At 40.1% G+C, this 22387-nt stretch overlaps 1 protein-coding gene across 3 annotated transcripts in view; it reads right to left on the bottom strand.

Annotated features, from left to right (window-relative positions):
- Nucleotides 1-244: 244 nt before the first annotated feature.
- The window catches only part of CDK6 (cyclin dependent kinase 6), a 214192-nt gene continuing 192049 nt past the window's right edge, over nt 245-22387 (bottom strand). For all 3 annotated transcript variants that reach the window (XM_006114476.5, XM_075922365.2, XM_075922366.2), the window contains exons 7-8: nt 20059-20194; nt 245-16775 (exon numbers count right to left, since the gene is read on the bottom strand). In XM_006114476.5, the coding sequence (XP_006114538.2) occupies nt 16629-16775; nt 20059-20194 (283 nt within the window). In that variant the 3' untranslated portion in view covers nt 245-16628. The remainder of the gene's footprint in view (nt 16776-20058; nt 20195-22387) is intronic.

Here is a 22387-nt window from a genome sequence, read left to right as displayed (position 1 = left end):
GACGCACCGCGGTCCCGCCGCCTGGGTCCTCCGCAGCTTTGCTCCCCGTCACCAGCAGACCAGGGAGACGGGGAGCAAAGCCTCTGAGGACGCCGACAGCGGGACAGCCGCGGGGGCGTCTGGGCTGTCCCGCTGCTGGCTTCCCCCGCGGATCCGCGTAAGTCGGGGACTGCCTGTATTCACTTTATACTGTATATTTGCTACATAGGAAAAGTAATTGCAAAACATAAAAACTAAAAATCAATCTTGCAAAATGTCTGTTTTTAATATACATTCCTTACAGCATTTGTATTCATTTTACATTTTTAGGTAAAAGAAAATTATAGCCACAAAAGTGAAGTAAACTCTGGGAAAGCAGTTTTAAATATACAAACCATTTTTGCTCTTTTACTCTGAAATAGTATGTGCACAAGTGAAAATAACTTGACACTGTGACGTTTTATTATATTGGGTTTTTTTCATATCGAACCTTCAGCATCTGACAATAAATACAAAACTTTGCTTTTCTAGCACTGCCAGCAGCAAAACATTCAATTCCAAAGGACTGTAACTCTGACATAACACAATATCTAAAACCCTCAGTGTTCCTTAGTTTTGTCTTTAATATGTCCATTGACAGGTGATTACTTTTTGCACTTGACCACCTTTATAAACCTGTATTTGTAAAAGCTAAAGAATATGTTATATGGTAAGGTGCATGTTTGAAAGGGAATATTTTGTAGGGAACTTCAGTTAAAGTCAGTATAAAATAGCCCTATCTCAGGGAATTCTTAGAACAGAAAGCCGCATAGGGAGACATTTTGGGCATGGAGCAAGAGTACAATCAGAACAAGCTGTAGAATCCCTGTGTGGCTGCACCACTTTCCAGCCATCCTGCATAGTAGAAACAGAGCTTTCCCACTGCGTATGGGGCCATTAGCAGCTAAACAAGGCGCTGCAGGTTTTCTGGCACAGTGAGGGAATAATACGTGTTATATACCACAGTTTTCTTTTTGTAGCCCTTTGGTGTAATGCATATTTAACTAGAAAAACCAATACAAGAAGTGACAATTAGAAAAATCACTAGTAAATTTTCTGTACATTTGTAGATAATATAGGCACCATGTTTCACATATTTTATGCTGAATGAGGAGCACATAGAGAGCATTTAACAGGAATTTTTAGGCACCCTGAATAAAAATAATCACACACCTTTAAAAGAAACAGTAATACATGCACCTTTCTTGTTTGTACCCTGATATTAAAATAACAGACTGAATTTCAAGTATGAAGTGACACAGTGAAATCATGTCCTGTGAATAGATATAAAGTCTAGGTAATACAGTTTGCACCGTAGGTAACTTTTTACCTTGTAAAATAAAGTCATACTGAATGTTACGTTGAGTGACTTGATCCAGAATAGAAGGGACCAGCTCCTCACCTATAATTTGAGATAGCACCAGTGAAATCAACAGAACTCTGCTGATTTATACCAATTGTGGATGTAATTCAAAGAACGTAAAAATAATTTGAAATGGCTTTTGATGTTTTTGACTCCACTGAAACCTATGGAGTTATTCTGGATTTGTATCAGTGCAACTGCATTCAGAATCTGGCCCACTGTTCAAAATAACCACCACCAAAACCATCATTTTTTACAAGGCTTTTTTAAAAGTCACATATCTCGCAGATTTCAGAACTATTACCCTATTACAGTCATATACACACATGCTTATCTTTACATATATGAGTCATCCCAGTTATTCTGAGTCATCTCAGTTATTCTGCGGAGTTCATAAATGTCTGGAGTACTGAAGCCTAATTTTTTATTTTTGGAACTTTCGTACCAACATTGTGCTTACCTTTACATATCCCTATTTCACTAAGACACTTGCTTTTCATTCTTTGCATCAAAAATAACCCAAAGAAAATTTGAGAAAACTAATATGTCATTAGGATTAATTGTATCTGGTCACACACTACCATAAGTAATATCTTTCTTTGCTTAATTACTAAACTATATTATTGCTATACAAACCTGAGATGCCTGACATTGAAATTTGTAGACTTAAGAGGGCAAATTCATCCCTGGCGTAATTTAACTGTATTCAGTATACAGGAATGAATTAAGTCCACATTTTAAATACTTTGAAACCTAGACCCTATTTCATATAGTATTTCCACAGCAGTCTCTAAGCCTATTACTTTCATATTTCTATTTATTTAAAAAACCTTATGTAGTTTTGTCTTTCTACAGAAACACACAGAAATCTATAAGAGCAATTTTATCATTGCAAAAACTTATTTTAACCACGAGAAGCCAGGCAAACTCAGGCACTGATATAAGTTTCTGTTATTGACTGGTATCTACTGTAACTATTGCAAACAAAATAAAGCCAAAATGGCAGCTATGTAATGATTTCTAATTTTAATCTTTCACATGATTCCCTCCCCCCCACACATTATGCTATATGTACATTTAGCTCTACAATAAAATTTCAAAGTAATTAATGTTTATTCCTTTACATATGCAATCAATCAATCAATCAATCAATCAATCAAAGAAACAAACCTTTCTAGGCATTTAAGATACTACATCTGAACAAACTTAGTTTCTAGTTTCAAAAGTCAAATGTACAATATGCAGCTTACTTAGGAACTGTACAATTCACCTAACATTTTGCCTCTTTATGAAACTAACTTTACCTCAATAACTAAAATGAATGCTAAATGCAAATAATCTATAAAAAAGCAAGACTGTTTTTTCCTGATAACTACACTTTCACAGGACTAGTGTATTTCAGTTACAAATAATATACATGAATTATAGAAGCAATAATTTATGTTAATGTTGAATAACTTGGATATAAATGTATCCACATTAACACAAACGGTATTTGCTGGTGTCTGAGTGCTGTTACTAACCATGTGTCCTCATTATTACAATCAATTTACATAAAGGTTTGATCCTGCAACACTTTACTCATTTGAATAGTCTCATTTATGGGACTGCTGAAGTAAATGAAGTTCTCACATGTGTAAGTATATGAAGGATTGAAACCTCAGACTGAAGATATATACATAATGTTGTACAGACTTTAAAAGACACACAAAGTAAAGCAAATTGTGATGCTTTAAGAAACAATAATAATATTGAAACATTCCCATAGTATACACTTCAACTTATAAGACATCATTTTGGAAGGTATGATTTTTCATTTATTAGAACATTCAAAGACATCATGCTTTTAAAGCTGTTCAAAGTCATTTGAGTATTGCATAAAAAACAAACACACCCCACCTAAACCCAAAGTCAGAAACAGAGCTTGTACATGAACTGGAACAAAAGGGTCTATAAATACACCAATCTGAAAAGAACTTATAAAGAATCAGAGTCAAAAAAGGAAATAATCAGTGTGTGCCCCCTGTTGACTTAAGTGCCAAAGTGATACTGTCTCTTTATAAAAAACATGTTAAGAGAAAAAGAAATGCCACCTTCATATCTTAACTTCAAGCATAGTTTCTCTGTTTATTTAAAAAAGAAGTGAATGTAATGCTTGTGAAAGGCGCCTGCCTGACTGCCCTACAGACTGATGTCCACTTTTAGGTACTGTTCTAACTGGATCGAGTCCACAAGCCTTCTTGCAAGTGCAGCAATGATCTTCACCCACCCCCAATCATTGTTCCAGTGGGAGGGTAGATCAGTGTCTTGATCCTGCATCCAGTTTTTGACCTCGACTGAGTTTACCTCCAGGGTGTTAAGTGTTAAGACAGTGCTTGGTCCTGCCATGAGGGCAGGGGACTGGACTTGATGACCTCTCAGATTCCTTCCAGTTCTATGATTCTATAAGTAGTGTCAGTTGTAATGGTGACATTAGTGAAACAGACACCTGTCTATTAGAATTGGGGCTGAGACCTCTAACACGTAAACTGAGCGTCAGATAGGTACAGTTTTAGTCATTGCTGACTTAGTCTGGTTCTGATTAGTAATCTACAGCAGCACTTCTCAGCTGATGGTGCAAAGCAGAAGACAGCAATGGCGGGAGGGCGTGGGACCCTACCAACTCAAGAAACATCAAAATCACCTAGTTGTTAGGCGCCTGAGCATGGAAAGCAAAAGGTAGCTCATGCCCTGCTCTTCTCTGCCTTCAAATTACAATGGAACTCCTCACTTCAGTGTAGCCAGCATTGGGCCGGGGGGTGACTCGTACCAGAAGATTATCACTCTGCCCCTTCTTACGGACATGGAGCCCCTAGAGTCATCTCATACAACCAAATCTTAGAAATCCCTTGCCAACACCTTAACTCAAGCATGCTTTTTGCTGTGTAGTTGCAAAGGGTTGTCGGACGGGGTGGAGCATTGCAAGAAACCATGTATGGATTTTGAATCTCAGAAGGAAAAAAGTTGAGGCGCACTGGCCCAGAGTTTTAATTTTAATATTCTCCAGGGCTGATCAATTTGTGGTTTTTCTCTGGATCCTGATTTCTGGTTCACCATGGATCACTCTAGCTCGCAAGACTGCAGTAACTTTTACTGGTGAACCGCACCTCTCAAGGAGTCACTTTGCTGGCCAGAATCCCCCTCTCTTCATCCCTAGTCTGGTCCAGAAAGGAGAGTGGTGTAAAGCTGGTATAGCTAGCCCTACAGCTATTGAAGGGTGCTCTACAATAGCAGAATCACCATTTACTGCATTAAGGCACCTTAAAGCAATTCAAAGGAGCCACTGAAAAGCTCAACAATCTATATTTAGTGAGTTAGGTGCTGAATCAAGAGTTACTAGTTTTGGCTAATTTAATACATGTTAGTTCATCCAGGCTATTCAGACCTACAATCTTCTACTCCTTGCTTGTGTATCATATCTAAGCAGCAAGAGATGTGGGGCACAAATGATATAATTGGGAGCATCAACCAGAGTAAATGCCAGGGTGTGAAACTGACTGGTTTTGATGCGCTGTGAACAGATGGAGGCAGCCTCTTTTGGCACTGTATCTCATTTAAAGTGTACATTTGATATTGAACCTTTGCTCTTCCCTGGGGGGCTGGGGCAGAGGCGATATGAACAGGACAAGATCTATGTCAAAATATACAGGCAGGAGGAAGCTGTACATGTATGGCTTTCATCTGTTTAAACTTGGATGCAAGGGGTGGCCCTTGACTGGAAAGCTATTTGGCCCATCCTACCAAGGTTGATAGTGGAAAGTATAAACCAGAGCAAAGAAATGTAGAGGTATTGCAGGAACTGAGGAAAAAGGAGGATTAAGATTATTCTTGGGATCTGCCACTCAGGGATGGGAGCTGTAAAGAATCTGAGTAGAACAGAGACTGCTGCTGGCCATTTGTGGCATACAGTATTATATTTGGAAATTATTTGGAGAGGGAAGGGCTCTATTTTGGTGGGACTTTGACTCAGTAGGAATTGCACATTTGACCCTACAGCTGGTGACATCAGTAGAGGTTGAACATCCCTGGTCTGGCACACTTGGTACCAGTGTTCCCTGTAAGATGTGCACTTGTGTGGCCGCACAGGAGAGATTCAAATGCCACCAGCTGATTAGCAGAGTGCCCACAGCTAGGTTTTGCATTGCTACTGGTGGTACACATTTGCACATGCTTCGGTGTGCATAAAAATTATTCTGCCCCAGATGGAAAAACCACCTGTGGATGGAAAAGAGTAGAATGAACATTGCTAGGGACCTGACTGGTCCTGAACCAGGGAATTTGCCTAACCAGGAAAGGTCAATGCTTGCCCCTCTGGTCCCAACCGCTGGCTCCCCTGGCATTCTACTGCTCCAACCCACAGTGCTGCATCTCTGCTGCTCCAGCTGTGGTCCAGTGAGGACTCTGCTGCTGTGGCTGTGCATGTGCTTCCCTAGTCCAGCAACACTCCTGGCCCCAAGCCACCAGTTTTTTTCCTATGAGTGCTCCAGGCTTGGAGCACCCACAGGATCCAGGCCTGGAGCACTCACAGGATCAAGTTGTGTGTTGCCAAACTAGGGAAATCCAGATTAAAGAGGTTCAATCTGTATGTTAAGGAATTTTACACGTTTCTCTGAAATGGAAGTAAAGAGCAACATTATAAAGGCAAGTCAGTCATTGAAAAGGGAGGAAGATTGTGGCTGAAAATAGAAATAGTGTGAACAAAGAAAGCTCTTCAAAATCTTTAATGTTTTACTACACTAATCCCTGGTTTCTAATAAGGAAAAACCATGGTACAAATCAGTGATGTTCCTGCAAATCAGGGACACTTATAAATTCTCATGCAAAACAACACACCATCCTTTGTTGCATCAACGGTGATGCTGAGATGGTTCGACCCACTCTAGCTTGTAAGGTGCTCTAGTTCTGAATACTGAAGTAGCAGCATGTCAGATACAGAGTGCAACTGATGAATAACAAATATCATCTAATACAAGATGAAAGTCCTAGCAGTTTCTCCAAACAGAGCAAAGGGGACAAACATATTTTGTGAATTTCATCCTGCAAATGTTATTTTACAAATCAGTGTGTCGAGGGACAAAGTCAGCACCTCACCTCCTTGTCAGGGAAATCCAGACAGACCACAGACCCAATCAAATTCTGCTCAGGGCTAAAAGTAATTTAAATTTCTTACCAGTACAGATGTATTGTTACTCCACTTCCCATCTCCATTCCAACACACTTAATTTCATGGATCCCATTACATGACTTTGATACAGAGAGCTTGTCTAAATTGTCACTGAGGCGATGTCTACACTGAACGCTTATTTCAAAATTACTCATGTTATTTTGAAATAACAGAGTGCACATCTACACAGCAAGCCCGTTATTTTAAAATAATTTTCAAAATTAACTCCAACTTCTGTAACTCTCATTTCATGAGGAGCAAGGGAAGTGGAAGGAAAAGTGTTCTTCCTTCGACTTCCTGCTGTGTAGCCAGTTGCTAAAGCTGAGTTAAGCTACTTTGACTTTAGCTACACAATGAATGTAGCTGAAGTTGCATATCTTAACTTGACTTTAGTCCACAGTGTAGACGTACCATTACATCACTGTTCCTTGCTCAGGGGTGTAAAAAACCACCCCCCTGAGTGATGCAAGTTTCTGTACTGTAAAATGGCAGTGTAGACCAGTAATGCTACGAGCCACGCTCCCTGCACTGGTATCTATTCCCCTTGCGGAGGTGGATCTATTACAGTGCTGGGAGAGCTCTCTCCCAGTGCTGGAGCTGTGACTCCACAACCATGGCAGCGCTTCAACATTGTCCATGTCGACATACCCTAAAAGCTACTTCATCCAGTTTCTTACTGTTACGCCGTACCAGCTTCCTTTCACCTCTGGCTCTGCTGCACAAGGGGAGGCAGGATGTTAGGAGCCTGCTGCAAGGACTCCTAGGCAAGACACAGTAGGTGAGGTCAGCTGGGATATCTATGATTATGCAGATGCAGCAAATGCCACCACCAAGAGACTGCTCTGCAGCCTGGGGAGTGGGGGCCTTCCCTGACATCACTGACTGCGCCCACCTCCCTGCTTGTGCAAAGTCTATTTACTCAGACTTAGTGCAGGTACCAAAATTGGGCCCTTTGTCTCAGTTTCTGCCCACTCTTCTGGACACAGGACCAATGTTCCCTTTAATTTTTTCCACCCTTGTGCAGAATGTTTTATGTGCACCAAGGCAGATACATGTCCACTGCCATTAAAAACAAAAACCTAGATGTGGGCACTCTGCTAATCAGCTAGGTGGCATTTGAATCTCTCCTGCATGGCCTCACAAGTGCTCAGCTTACAAAGAACACTGCACAGGCTCCCCTACTCACTACACAACCTCATTTCATGTTGCCGACAGCTTGGCAACTAAATTTCCAGAGTCAACTCTAGTTCTTATGCTGACATACCAGCTAGAGAGGCTCCACTCCTGATGTTTGGCATGTGGGAGATTTCTTCTCCTCTTCCTCCTGCCCCATGCCCTGCTGTGATATCTAGGCTCTGCACTGTGCAGAGGGTTGTGGAAAAGGCTCAGTCTTGCAAAGTGCTGAGTACTCTGCCATATTCCAGCAAAACGTGTTAAATCTCAAGCACTTGGGTTGTCCATTGAAATCAATAGACTATTCAATAAACACATGCTTTGCTGGCTAGGCCTAGCATTCAGAGCACTTTGCATGATCAAGCACCCTAGTACACTGAAACATTTAACAGCAACAAACACCATTTGGTTTTCTTTTGGTATGTAATAAAAGGAATTTCCTTCCACACAGTGCTGTACATTCTGCATTTTTTATTGAAACTGATACTGGGAGTTACAATGACGTACAGGGGTAACTTTACCTGTAAAGTTACTTTACCTGTAAAGACTTTACCACAGGTATAACTTTACCTATTTTCCCTTTTCCTTTCAGTGAAACAATATGGATTGTTTTCTAATCAGTAGGGCTCTATCAAATTCATGGAAAATTATTTTTAAAATGGTAAATTTAATGATTTCAGATATTTAAACCTGAAATTTCAGTGTTGTAATTGTAGGGGTTCTGACCCCAAAAGGACCTGTGGAGAAGGTTATTGTATCAGCAGGGGTTAAAGTATTGCCACCCTTACTTCTTTGCTGCTTCATTCAGAGCTGGGTGCCTGGCCAGCAGCTGTTGCTCTCCAGCCATCCAATCTTGAAGGCAGCACAGAGGTAATGGTGAAAATAGTATGTCTCCCCTACAATAACCTTGAAACTCCCCTCCTAGCCAGGACTCCTAGATCGAGAAACACTGATTTCCCCATTAATTCTGTATAGTATAAAGGGTAAAAGTACACAAATGATCAGATTTTGTGGTCTATGATGTGTTTTTCTTGGCTATGAATTCGGTTGGGCCCTACTAATCAGTATTAAAATGCTATTTAGAATTACTTTGTATCTACATTCAGTTCCTCTATAAAATTTCTGTGAATGTATCAATTCTGCAGGTTCAAGTATAATACACTCCTCTTACTCCAACATAATTTCCCCAAAAGCTTCCTATAATCCCATCTTTCATTTTAACTAAAACCATATTTTTAAAGCCAGGCAACATCTTTTCTCTAGCATCCTCTCAAAAACAAAGATCTACACTATGATAATCAATATCATGTAATCCATATAAGCGACTATGTCTGCCTTCCTTTAGCATCCAAAATGTCCCATTGATTTCAGTGTGTCTATGGAAGGCAGGAGTAAGCTCCACATGTATTTTTTAACACCGATAAAACATTTTATCTGAAGGGGAAAAAATAGTGATATGAGTGAGAGAGATAGGCAGAAATGGTGTTTTATATTAGCTTTGCTGTACAATACTATTAACGATGGATGGGAATGTCCTTTTGTTAGTCCAAAATATGCAATAAAATCCACTGCAAGAATTTTATTGATATATAACATTGTCTCAAATACCTCACTGAAAGACCTATAAATATGATTTGCATGCACTTTATGTCGACACATTTATGGGACTAAGCCTTCCGCTGTTGAAATCAATAGCCACTCTTCCACTGAATTCTCTCAGAGTAGGCTAAGGATATGTCTCCACTATGGGGGCTATAGCAGCATAGCTATAACCTCAGGTTATGTCTACACTACAAGGTTTTTGCACAAAAACCGGCAGAGTGTCCACACCTCAATCGACAGAACAGAAGGCTTTTTGTGGTGTAGGTATACCTCCTTCTACGAGGCATAACTCCGTTTTGCTCAAGAGTTCTTGCACAAAAAGGTGTGTGTGCAACAAGAGCCTATTACAAAAAGCACAGGTGGTCTGATGGCCATTCTGTGAATGGCAATCAGAACTTGTGCAAGAGCATCCATGCAGTCTGGACGCTCTCTTGCGCAAAAGCACATCACTTTTGCGATGTGCTTTTGAGATGAGAATGTGCTTTTGCTCAAGAAGTTTTTGCGGAAGATCTCTTCCACAAAAGGCTTATTGTGCAAAAACCCTGTAATGTAGACAAAGACTCATAGTATAGAAGCAACTAATAGCAAATAAAGGCTTTTTCCACTGTGGTAGAACTCCACTTCCCTAAGTGACAATAACTAGATTGATAGAAACAAAAGACAGGAGTATGCAGCACTTTAAAGACTAACAAGATGGTTTATTAGGTGATGAGCTTTCATGGGCCAGACCCACTTCCTCAGATCAAATTGTGGAAGAAAATTGGCATGACCATATATACCAAAGGGATACAATCAAAAAAAGTGAACACATATAAAATAGACAAATCAGATTTTAGAACAGAGGGGGGATAAGGGAGCAAAGTTAATGTCTATGAGATAATGATATTAGAGGTGATAATTGGGGAAGCTATCTTTGTAATGGGTAAGATAATTAGCATCTTTGTTGAGGCCCATTCGTAAATTTGATTTGAGGAAGTGGGTCTGGCCCACGAAAGCGCATCACCTAATAAACCATCTTGCTAGTCTTTAAAGTGCTGCATAGTCCTATCTTTTGTTTCAGCAAGACCAGACTAACATCTCTATTACTAGATTGACAGAAGCATCTTTTCAGTGACTTAGCTGTGGCTTTTTCACACTCTGACACTATAGCTACATCAGCTTAAGTTTTAAGTGTAGACCAAGCCTCAGGCACTTACGTCAGCAAAACAAAGGGTCCAACCATAGCAGATGCTTACCACTGTCAGCGTCCATTGAATATAAAAAGAGGTGAGGGGGTATGTAGGTTCTTGCATGGCAATTTCGAGATTAGGATACTGTTTGATTCAGTATTAGATTGATGCTTGTGCTATTTTGGTTTAAAAGAAGAAATTACATTTATGAAAAATATATACAACCTTCCGGGCATATAAACATTTGTTACTTTTAAAAATAAAGGAATAAACTTCTTTAGCAGGTTTCTTCAAGAACTTAATTAATCGAACAGAATTTCTTAAAGTTTTTATGATTAGTTTATTGTTTTTAGTATGCATATATTAGTATGCTGTGCATAATAATGTATACTAAGCTTTAAGCTACAGGTAAGTAGCAATACATGACAAAGGTGTGTGTTTGTTAATATATATATACACCTTGAGTCATCTTCTGTCTTAGGGCCTGACTCGCTGTCTTTTAAATCAATGGCAAAACTCCTAAATAATGTGAAGCACTGGGATCTGGGTGTAGAATCACACCTACAAATGGAAATTGGATTAATGGGACTAAATAGCAATTTGCAACTATTTCTTTGAAAAATGTATACTGAGATATAATAAAATAACTCACAGAAATAAGATAATTATCTGCATGAATAGCGCAAAATAAAGTCAATAAATATTAAGGCAATTAAAGTTGTGGGCATAATTTTGCATGCCTAAAATTTACTCTGCACTGTAGCTGGATGTGAAAAATGCATGTGAAAAAACAAAATCATACCCAGTGTTTGAGATGCTGTTTCTAAAAATATTTCCCTTAACAAAGGAAGACGGTAACATTCTATATATTTATTTTTTAGTATGTTTCAGCATAGAAAATTTAATTAGCTATATATATAAAAAACATCATTCTCAAGTTCCCCCCAAAGACTGCAGTTTAGTAGAACAGTTTTTCTAAAACACTGATTTCAAAACATAAACATCCACATATATAAGATCAAGAGTGAAATCTTGTTACCATCAGACAGAGATGCTGATGTTGACAAGGACATTCTGAAGGTTTTGTAGAAATGAAATAAATATGCTAGATTCCCAGCTTGTGACCAATTCATGCTCTATCGTCTCAAACCATAAAGCAAGATATTAATTCCCAATAGTATAGGAAGGTGCAAACAGCATCTCCCTGTGCCAGCCTAGCCCTCTCTGTTCCCTTCCCCTCCACCCCCCCAGAAAAGCATAATCTATTAGAAGGCAGGTAGCAGTATCTCAAAGTTTTTGGCAGCAGCTTTAATTTTGACTGGAGGTCAATAGGGGTTTGTTCATGGGGGATACGTAGGAGTTGCCCTAACCATATTCTCTCCCCAGTCAATGACATGCTGCAGATCACCTGACAGAGGGACAGTGACTGGGGCTTGTGTCTTTGCAATTTGCTTACATAGATTTCCTGCTACCAGGGACACTCTGATAGGACCTGGGCTGGAGGAAGCCAGCATAGAACCTCAGTGAATTTCACACAGGCTCCTGCTCCTCCTACCTAAAGGACTGCTCGCACCAAAGCAAAACCTGTGCAAATAAGTAGACGGGAGCATGTAGTTCCTTAAAGGCTAATTCCTGACCTGATTACACCTGCACAAGTCTCAGTGAAGTCGAAGGAGGCTATATAAAAAATACAGGAATTTTGCCTATAAAAGGGCTATAGGATCAGGTCTGAAACACTGTAACCACTCTGTCCATGGGATTTGGGCAAATGGCTTTACTAGAAACAATAGTTTTGAATCACAGATAAAGATATGAAATGAGAAGTATTCAAACTTACAGTATATATGGTCTAATTCGCATCATAGGCCTAGCAAAAATCCATCCATTCCTGAAAGTATCACATCAGAAAAACATTAGCAAAATGGTTCTGACAGACAGAATTCTCAGAAGAAACATCTGTTTCGTTATTCAAATTCAACTCACACTAGGAACGTAATTAATTTATCTGGTCTTTTCAACCACACCATGTGATTTATGATTCATCTGATGTGTTTTCTGCTGTGAGACAGATAAGTGCTCTTGCTTTGCTGGCTACATGACTGGAATGACATATTTGTTGTTTATTCCACATATTGAAATAGGCACTGTATCTAACAGCTGAGGGAATTATCCCTTGTACAATAAAACATGCTTCTCAGAGACACTTGGTATATAAGCAGTGCAGAGTAACAGGATATATACATTTTCTTGCTTATTCACATAGACAACTCAAGTGTAAATTGATCCTGAGGATCTGGATATAGATAGTGTCCAGCATATAGAAAATACTTGAGCAAAGTATCCTCTGTATGTGTCCTGTGAAAGGACTCTATGCATGTAGAACCAAATTTTCAAAACCTTGTGAAGGCAGATATCCTGTTTTGTTGGGTGTATTTTGGGACACAAACAGGAGACAAGGTTGGATTTTCAAAGGGTGCAGCAACTGTAATGTTCTTAAAGATAAGTAGCGGGATATCCACAAGCTAGATATAGTCACGGTGTAGTGAGGTGTAAAGTGGAAGGTGCATGAGGAGGTCCGATCTAATTATCCATTTCTTGACCGCTGGGCCAAAAGAGCAACTATTGATAGTAGTAGTGAGGGAAGATGAGTTGTGTGGAAGTTGAAAATAGAGGCAGGCACAGTTTATGGGTAGGGGAGGCTTGGGAGAAGATAGCAACAAGTAGTTTTCCTGGATCTGTTTGTTCAGAGGAAGATGAGGGAAAGAAGTGGAGAGGCAAAGGGAAGGCCACTGGAATCAACCCCAATCTATCTGCCTTTGGGTTGGCATACCCTGTGTGGGGTGCTTTTAGATGCACAACAACTTTCAGATTATTAATATACTATTGGCATTTGCTAATGACCTGTTACTACCCACACAGGCCAATATAGAATCAGTAGAGGAAGCAGCACTTTCATAGTACAGAAGCAAATACACTGTCAGTACACTATCCTTGCCTTAGTGGGGGCGATAATGACACACAACACCAGATGACTATAACGTTGGACAGTAGATGGGAATTGCTCCTTTCCACTGCTCAGAAGTTCTGAGCATCTTCTGTAATGAACATCCAGCCTGGGAGTGCTCCAGATAAATAAAAAAATAGAATAGTTCTTTATCAATTTGTGTTGTTCAATAATTCTGCAAGCACTCACTTAGGCAAAAGTCAAGGCTGAATAGGACTACATACAAGGGCCCTATTTATGCTATGGTGATATCAGGGAGGGAGGGGACTTGTGCAAGTGGGCACCTCCCTTTTGAAATCAAGTTCCCACATCCCCACCTATCACTAGTCATGCAGCAGTAGTACCCAAGGGATACACACAATCTGTAGAGGAAATGGGGAATAGAAGTTACCCTGGGAGCACTGGAAAAGAGTACACTGGTTATTTTTTCCATCAACAGGGTTTGGGAATGGGGCTTAGATGAAATGGAGTGTAACAGAACAGATATATTGTACTGGGCTCTGTTCCTACACTGCATTCTTCAAAGTGATAGCTAGCACTACTGCACATCAGTTTTTTAGCATGATTTTAAAAACAATTAATTCCTCCCTTCCATTTGTAGCACTTGCAGAGCTTCAGTATCCAGGAAATAGTCTTCTGGCAGCAGCTGGAGAGTGATGCCAGTTGAGTGTCCTTAAAAAGTATGTTTGGTGCTAGATAAAATGTGGAATGTTTTAAAAATTGCTAAATTGGACAGTAGCTTTTCCCCATTGGTTAATTTTGAAAGGTTGGCCTGTTTTTTTTTCTGTTTGAAATAACTGTTTTAAAATTATTAATAGTAATTGTGGTTCATTTAATTGCACAGTGGCCCATTTTTTTTCTAAGGATGTCAAGACCAGCCAAGTGGCACTCTCAGTCCCCTCTGGGCTGCAGAAATTAAGATCAGAGGGAACAAGGTAAAGCCAAGACCTACCAAGTGATACCTATCCATGGGCCTAGACACTGAGGGAGAGGGAACAAGGAAGAGCCAGAACCAGCTGACTGGTGCCTTGGCTGACCACTGGCTTTTAGCTTGGCACATTGAGCCCCTTGGAAAATCCTTGTGCTGTGCAAGTGTCCAGACCCTGTGAACACATGCCTTGGACCTAACACTCTTGTCAGACCTAATTTACAACTTGCCTGTTCAGGCTGTAGTTCTTTCAAACAGGCCTCGTTCTGGGCACACAGAAAAGCACAGGCCAACAGGTGCTTCTGCACATGTGCAGCTGGTCCTATAATAATTTGGCCTACATCGTGCAGAAATAATTTAAGCCCGTCTCATTGTTAGATGTGGAACAGGAAAGGAAAGTCTTCACAAAAGGTAGAATAACACCACTTACTGTCTTAGCAGCAGCCTAAGTGCTAAACAGCTTAGAGCTAATGGTGAAGTTTACCACGGAGCCAGTCTGCCACATAACCAAGGAACTTTCCCAGAAGACAGCCACAGGCTTTTTTGCCTTAGCTGGAAATATATATATTGCTCAGCTTGGCTCTAGGGACCTGCCACTGCCAAGTGTGCTGTGAGTGAGGATATGAAAGCTGGCTCAGTAGATAGAACAGATGAAACAGAGGCAAGAAAAGTAGGATAGCATCGGAAGAACCATCGCAGGAGTAAGCAATGGTAGCTGATATACCCATATTATCTATATTGCAGTAGCGCCTAATCTGCTTTTATGGCAGGGGTTAACTCATTGGGCCAAGTTTTCCCTTGAGTTACATTCAGGCACAGCACTGAAGTTTAGGTTAGGGAAAGCCTCTATTTTATGGATTTAAAATATTTTTTTTTCTGCACAGTCCTAAAAAAATAAAAGTTTCTTTTAAAAATAATGAAAATATATTTTAGTTAAGGCAAAAATACTAAATATAAAAATGTAATGTTATATTTAAAATAACTGCTAAAAAGTTATATGAATTGTTCAGTTACATTGACTTTCAGTTATGGCACATTACCGCTCACACCATGAGAAATAATGGTGTGCCAATATACTCACATGGTGGTTTAGGAGGGCAGCTCATGAATTTCTAAACAGAAAAAAATCTGCTAGTAAATGAAATATGAGTAATGTTCATGCACTGTGTTGTATAAGTTGTATGTTACAAGTAAAGCAGCACAATATATTCTGTCTAATATAGCATGTATGCAGTAAGTTGTTCTTCATTGTAATCAGATAATTCTCTGCTTGTAAAACAGGAAAAATTTTTCTTTTTGGTTACTAATAAGTATATATTACAATGGGAAACAGTATTTTGATTTTCATCAGCTCTATCTACCTCATTGAGCTGCAATTATAACATTCTGTACTAGATCATGAACATGTGCTTGCAATTGTTTTGAGAAAGAAATAAACAAGTTAGACTGCATTGACTGATTCCAAATGAGCAAATGATTTTTTTGTGGAGAAGAGAGAGTCTTTAAAAAATACATTCCTAGAGGTTTTTTAAACTTATTTTTTGCAACATGCACATAAACTCATCTAGTTAATGTTCAGTTTATCATCATCATCATTTTTATGGACAGTAACGAAGAAATAAAATTATTTGTCCAAGTTTTCAACTGGAAAAGCATGCCCTTGTATGTTACTCACAGTAGCTAAATGCATTCATGTACTTTTCCAATTATTTGTGGGTTGTAGAGATCCAACATTTCAATGCCATTCTTTTAAATATCACTTTAAGAGATCCCAAAATAACAATAAAAAAATACCAGACCAGGCTTCAGCAGCTAGAGGGAGAGACTGCATCATGTTTTGGCAGTGACTGGTACACCGGCAGCATTTAATATGAGACGAATAAAATGGCAGCAAACTGGTCAGCAGCTTCTCTTCATCTGGAGTTTTCCCAGGTAGTTAATCAAAATACACACACACATAAAGCTGCAATAGGAGCAGGCAAAAGGCCTGACTCTTGCATTGCTTTGATGAAAGTAAACTAGGTTGGTTTTCTTGGAGCACATCACTGTCCTGAAGAAGCAGACAGACATGTAAAATCTCCAAAAATGATCTTCAGTTGAACAGCTAGGGATAATGATCACTGTCAGCTACACATCTTGTTAACTTGTAGGTTCAGCTTCAGTTAGCCTTATGATGTATTCACCTCATTGGAGTTTTGGCTAGTTGACATATGGGAGTCCAGATTCTCCGAGCATTTCTCCAGATCATGGAAATAAGGGTGAGACAGAGCTACATAGGCAGATATTCTCTTGGTGGGATTGAACGCTAAACATTTCTAAAAGGAAGAAAATAAGATGGTTTTAGTGTAATGGTTGCATGTATAATTCCCGACTGATATAATAAATAATGCAGATAATATAGATGCAAATGAATGAATGTCATTATATTAATTTATAACTATAATAGCCTGAAAATCTAGAGCTAGTTCAAGTGCTGCATGGACCTTGCATATTTTCACAGGTAACTGCGTCAGACTATATCACTATTTCAAACAAAAACTACATTAAAAATACTAAGTTTGCAAAGTCAAGTCCTCAAACATTAGAAAATATCAGAATTACGATTGTCTGTGCAAACTTCATTCAGTATCTTTGTCTATAGGCATTACAATAAAGTATTAATTATATTATCATATACTTTTTTTCTACATGACCCCTGCCTCATTCAGCGCACAGGATGGACCTGATCTGGAGATTCATCAGATTATGAAGGAGTCTATTGTCCCTAGGATCACTGCTTATTCGCTGCAGAAGCGGGAAGGTGTGTAGTGAATGAGGCAGGGGACTGTAGGAAGAAAAAGGATAGTCTTGTGTGTATGCATGAAGAACTGGATTCTATCCCAGTCTCAGCCACAGATTTCCTGTGTGATGGTAGGCGAGTTACTTAAGCCAAACTTTTCACAGGCAGCCACTAGCTGCGTGTTCTTCATTTTTTGGGGTGCTTGACTGGAATATACAAAATGTTTTAGAATGCTTAGTACTCTGAAAAATCAGGCTGTAGATATGTCAAATTGGGTAACCAGAATTAGTGAACACTTTGACTTTAATTTCTTTGTGCCTCCATTTCCCATCTGTAAAATGGGGGATAACAGCTCCTCATTTCACAAGGGAGGTGAAGATAAATTAATTGACGTTTGTGAAGCACTCAAGTACTCTAGTGATGAGTGCTATAGAAAAACCCACAAAGAAATTAACTTGTTTCCAGAGCAAGGTTTGAATAGGGCGTAATAAATAAGGCCTGAGGCCAGACATTGAACCATGAGGCTAAAACAGAATACTGTATAGTCCCATCCATCCTGTGCCCTGAATGAGGCATGGGTCCCGGGGGGGGGGGGGGGGGGGGGGGGGAAATGTGATCATGAAATTAATTCAGTCCCCATTGGTCTTTAAAGTTGCACAGGCAACCTTCCCATGCTTAGGCTCCTCCAGGCCCAGTCTTGTCCAAACCGCTGCCACAGTCCCAGTTAGTCTACATTCCTATGTTCCAATCTATTGCTTTCCATTTCCCAGGTCTGACTCTTGTCCCTCGTACAATCAAGTCAGGTGGCTTCCTCCTCCATGCTGTCTGTGCACCAGATTGGGAGTGGTAGGGATGGGGATTTCACTGGGAGCACAAGAGAGAGAAGATCTTAATTCAGGTGCCTAGAATCAGGACCAACCTGCTCCACAGCAGCCTGCCCCACATTTTCTCTAGCCCTGGAGTGGCACATGCTCAGTCACTTAGAGGGGATGGTGCATGTACAGTCTTGTCAGCACTAGGAGCTGAAAGGGGATGCAGCCTACCCAGGGCAGATGGAATCTTAAGCCAGTGAACTCAAAGAAGTCCCTACTGAGCAAGTGTGAAATGAGATTTTTCAAGTGCTTATATCTTAACCAAATTTGGACACATTTTTACATGAATAGGAAAAGGAACGTCTCTGACACAAACATCCCTGACAAATTTAAAATCTCTGCTCCAAGTCACGGACTGCTAGAGCATCTCAAAGAAAAAAAAATCTCCAGAATTTTTTAACATTGCAAACCCATATATTTTTCTTTAGCCTTTTTCCTGGAAATAATGGAACCATTTTGGCTGAAACTTTCAAAAAAACAAAAACAAAAAAACCCACAACCCAGTTCAGCTTGACAGACAGACATCTCACATAAAATAACTTCTGCTCAAATTGCTGAAGTCTGACAAAGTTATAAGCAACTGAAAAAGAGTCTTATAATATGAAGTATTAATAGTAGGCAGTGCTGCCTGCCTCACTTATAATAAAATAAGTTCAGAAAAATCCAGTATTTCATAGCTATTAATCACCTTATATAGGCCCTGCATTTTCAATAGGTTTCTATGAAAGGCTAGCAGGTGTGGGGATAGAAGGTTAACTTAGGGTACGTCTAGACTACATGCTTCTGTCGCCAGAGGCATGTAGATTAGGCTACCCGACAGAGTAAAATGAAGCGGGATTTAAATAATCGCCGCTTCATTTAAATTTACATGGCTGCCGCGTTGAGCCGACAAACAGCTGATCAGCTGTTTGTCGGCTCAGCGCGATAGTCTGGACGCTCCCCTGCCGACATCAAAGGGAGTTGTCGACAACCCAGGTATGCCTCATCCCAGGAGGCATACCTGGGTTGTCGACAACTCCCTTTGATGTCGGCAGGGGAGCGTCCAGACTATCGCGCTGAGCCGACAAACAGCTGATCAACTGTTTGTCGGCTCAACGCGGCAGCCATGTAAATTTAAATGAAGCGGCGATTATTTAAATCGCCGCTTCATTTTACTCTGTCGGGTAGCCTAATCTACATGCCTCTGGCGACAGAGGCATGTAGTCTAGACGTACCCTTAGTTGTTACCAATCATGAGTACTTAAATAAATTATTTATTCAAATCTTTCCAACATATTTATTTGTTTTATGACATCCACTAGAGTGAGCCACCAACATTTGTAGACAATCTCACCCCTGGATGGCATGGTTTCTGTATCCCCTTTAGTGCCTAACCCACAGTGTGTGCAAGTCTGTTACAGCTCCCGGCTCCAAAGCTTGACTCTTTAGCTCAAGGAGTAGTGAGTCAAGCTTTTAGCTCTGTAATTCCCTGCACCCCCAATACCACTTGGATGGTAGTTCAGAGAATATAGGGCACAGTTCACCCCTGAATTCAGCTCCACTAGGTGCCAGTGCAACCTCCTGTTGTTCACTTATGTCTCCAGAGGAGAGATTGAGGAGAAAAAGAATTTTTGTTTTGCTGCAGTAGCCCCTGCACTGCTTATGCATGCCCCCTGTGGCGGAAGATAATTGGCGAGTCTACAAATGAGGGTCCCAAGTTATTGGGCTTGGCACTGCACAGAACAGATGCGCCACACATGTGGCCTACCCACTGTGCACAGCAGTTTTGGTACAAGTTCTTCTGTAGACAGGGCTTCTGTACCTTGGAGGAAAGGCAGTTCAGACTATGGAATCAGTCAGGCTCACCACTAATATTATTCAATTAAAAACATTGTTTTTGATATGTTGCAATGTGCAGTAGATGCAGTCATTGAAAATGTGCTTGGAGAATAAAAAATGGAAACCTACATGAAGTAAGTCCTTGCCTAGTTCATCGATGTCTGGTACAAAATTTTCAATGGGTTGTGAGGGTCTGGAATTGAAAGCATGTCTTGGAAGGGCAACATCACTAGGCCAATCTTCTTCTTCCGGGAGCCCAATGACGCTGTGTAAGGAACAAGCATACAGATTACCTGGGGGTGAAACCACTGTATGAAATGCTAAATCCTGCTTCACATGTTTTCATGAGATTGCCATTTGTTCTCTTAATGTGGGGCTACTCAACTTTGGAAGCCCAGGGGCCACAATGATACTCACAGCACATACGGAGAGCCACAACTTAAGCGTGGTTGCATGTACATGCAAATATATGCAAATAACTTCTTTCACACCGACAGGCATGAATACAAAGATTAAGGCAAGACTACATAACACACAGGCCCCATTTGAGTAATTTCTGCTGATATTAATAAAATGCAATATTTACCTGATTTCCACCCATCTGATAGCATTTTTAATGAGCAATGACAGTCCAGAAATTTAATTATTAAAACACATATGAACAGAAGACCATTATACTGACTCGCCATTGTGGAGCGTGTTCCCAGTGGAGGCCATGTTCAAAGGATCCCACCTGCAGGCTGTGTGTTGAGCCCTGCATAAGCCCAAACTGCACCACGGGCCACAAACAGGCTGCGGGCCACGTGTTGAGTAGCTCAGTCTTAATGTAAGCAGCAGCATTATTCAGGATCAAAGAATAATCTATGCTATGCTATACTATACTATACTAAACTATACTTCACATGCACCACAAGGGCCAGATAAGCAGCCCCTGCATGCACTAGCACTTCACTCTGCCAGATTTAAGACTGCTTATGAATTTCCAGTTACCACCTTTAGGATTGAGAGGTCCTTTGTCCCAGGATCAGGCCCAGTATTCAATTATTCTGTGGTTAGGAACCATGATGTGCACAGATGCAACACTCACTATAGGAACTCTTGTATATTTGCAAATATAATTTATTAATACATGTAGCACAGTCACAAACACCCCAATTTCATAAGATAAATAGGGAATGTACATCTATATTTCTATACCATATATTCACACCATTTTGTCTAGAACAACCCGAGGTGTTAGCCATCATCTTCCTTATCATCTGCACCTTCCCCATCATCACCAGTGGCCATTATTCTGGGACATCCCACGGACTACATCTCCTTCTCCAACCACCTGTAGGCTGGGATGCCACTTTTATCATCTGTTAAGCTGATGTTGTTATGTTTGGTGCATATTCAATAGCGGATGTTTTCTTTTCTCCTTTTTTGTATTTCCTCACATTACTAATGGTGAAGTGTCTTTTTCCAATAGGTCAATATACCACTGATCTCAACTTATTATCATATGCATCAGTTCGTTACCATGGGCCTTTTGTGCTTGTCTATCACATTTATTATTTCTGTCCTATCCAGTTATTCGGTCTGGTTTCAACCGTTTTCTTAGTAATAATGTACTTGCTCAGTTTGAGGGTATTTTTGAAAGCTCCTATTCCATGGAAAGTTACTCTCTTATCATTATCTGTTTAGGTGAAAGGTCCCGAATATATGTGAGCCAACTGTACTGTCTAGGTGAAAGGTCCCAGACAAAAATACTAACTTTACCTTAGCTTAACATACAAGACGTGTTATAGCTAAACTGTCAATATAAACCTACCACAACGTATTTTAATAAACAAAACCATAAAGGAAAAATAAATTTATATATCTATAGGCAAACAAGCAGGTTAGCCCTACTGTCTACAGTAAGTAATCCTAGGATGATGATCCTGACAAAAGTCGTTAAGGTAAAGACCATACGATGGGTTGCCCCATTTAAGATACTACCTGCTGTACTGGGGTACCTCCAAGCCTGCCTGTTTTGTCAGCCTGGACACCTTTTTACCCTGTCTTGCTAAGCCAGGCTCTTTAGCATCCTCTAGCACACACACAGGCTGGGCTTCACCCTGCCTAAAAAACACGAACACTGAGATCAATTCTGGGAAGTGTCAGGTTGAAGGACTTACCTCAGTACTCAGGTGTCCACTGCCCTTAGGGCATGTCTACATTGGGGAGTTACTTTTGAAATAACAAGCCCATTATTTCAAAATAACAGGCTTGATAGCGTGGACGCTCACCTTGTTATTTCAAATAATAACCCCTTCTTATGAAGAGGAATAAGCTTATTTCGAGATAGTTATTTTGGGAGTTATTATTTGAAATAACTTATTTTGAAATAATCTCATAGTGAAGACACAGACTTAGAGTGCAGACCTGAAGATATATTGTGAAATCCACTCTATTCCTCAATGTGGAAGAAGGT

The sequence above is a fragment of the Pelodiscus sinensis genome, chromosome 2 (genome assembly GCF_052426305.1).
Source record: "Pelodiscus sinensis isolate ZL-2025 chromosome 2, ASM5242630v1, whole genome shotgun sequence".
In the NCBI taxonomy this organism is placed as follows: domain Eukaryota; kingdom Metazoa; phylum Chordata; order Testudines; family Trionychidae; genus Pelodiscus; species Pelodiscus sinensis.
The sequence above is the reverse complement of the archived record's forward strand: the minus strand, read 5'-3'. Positions and strand labels throughout refer to the sequence as shown.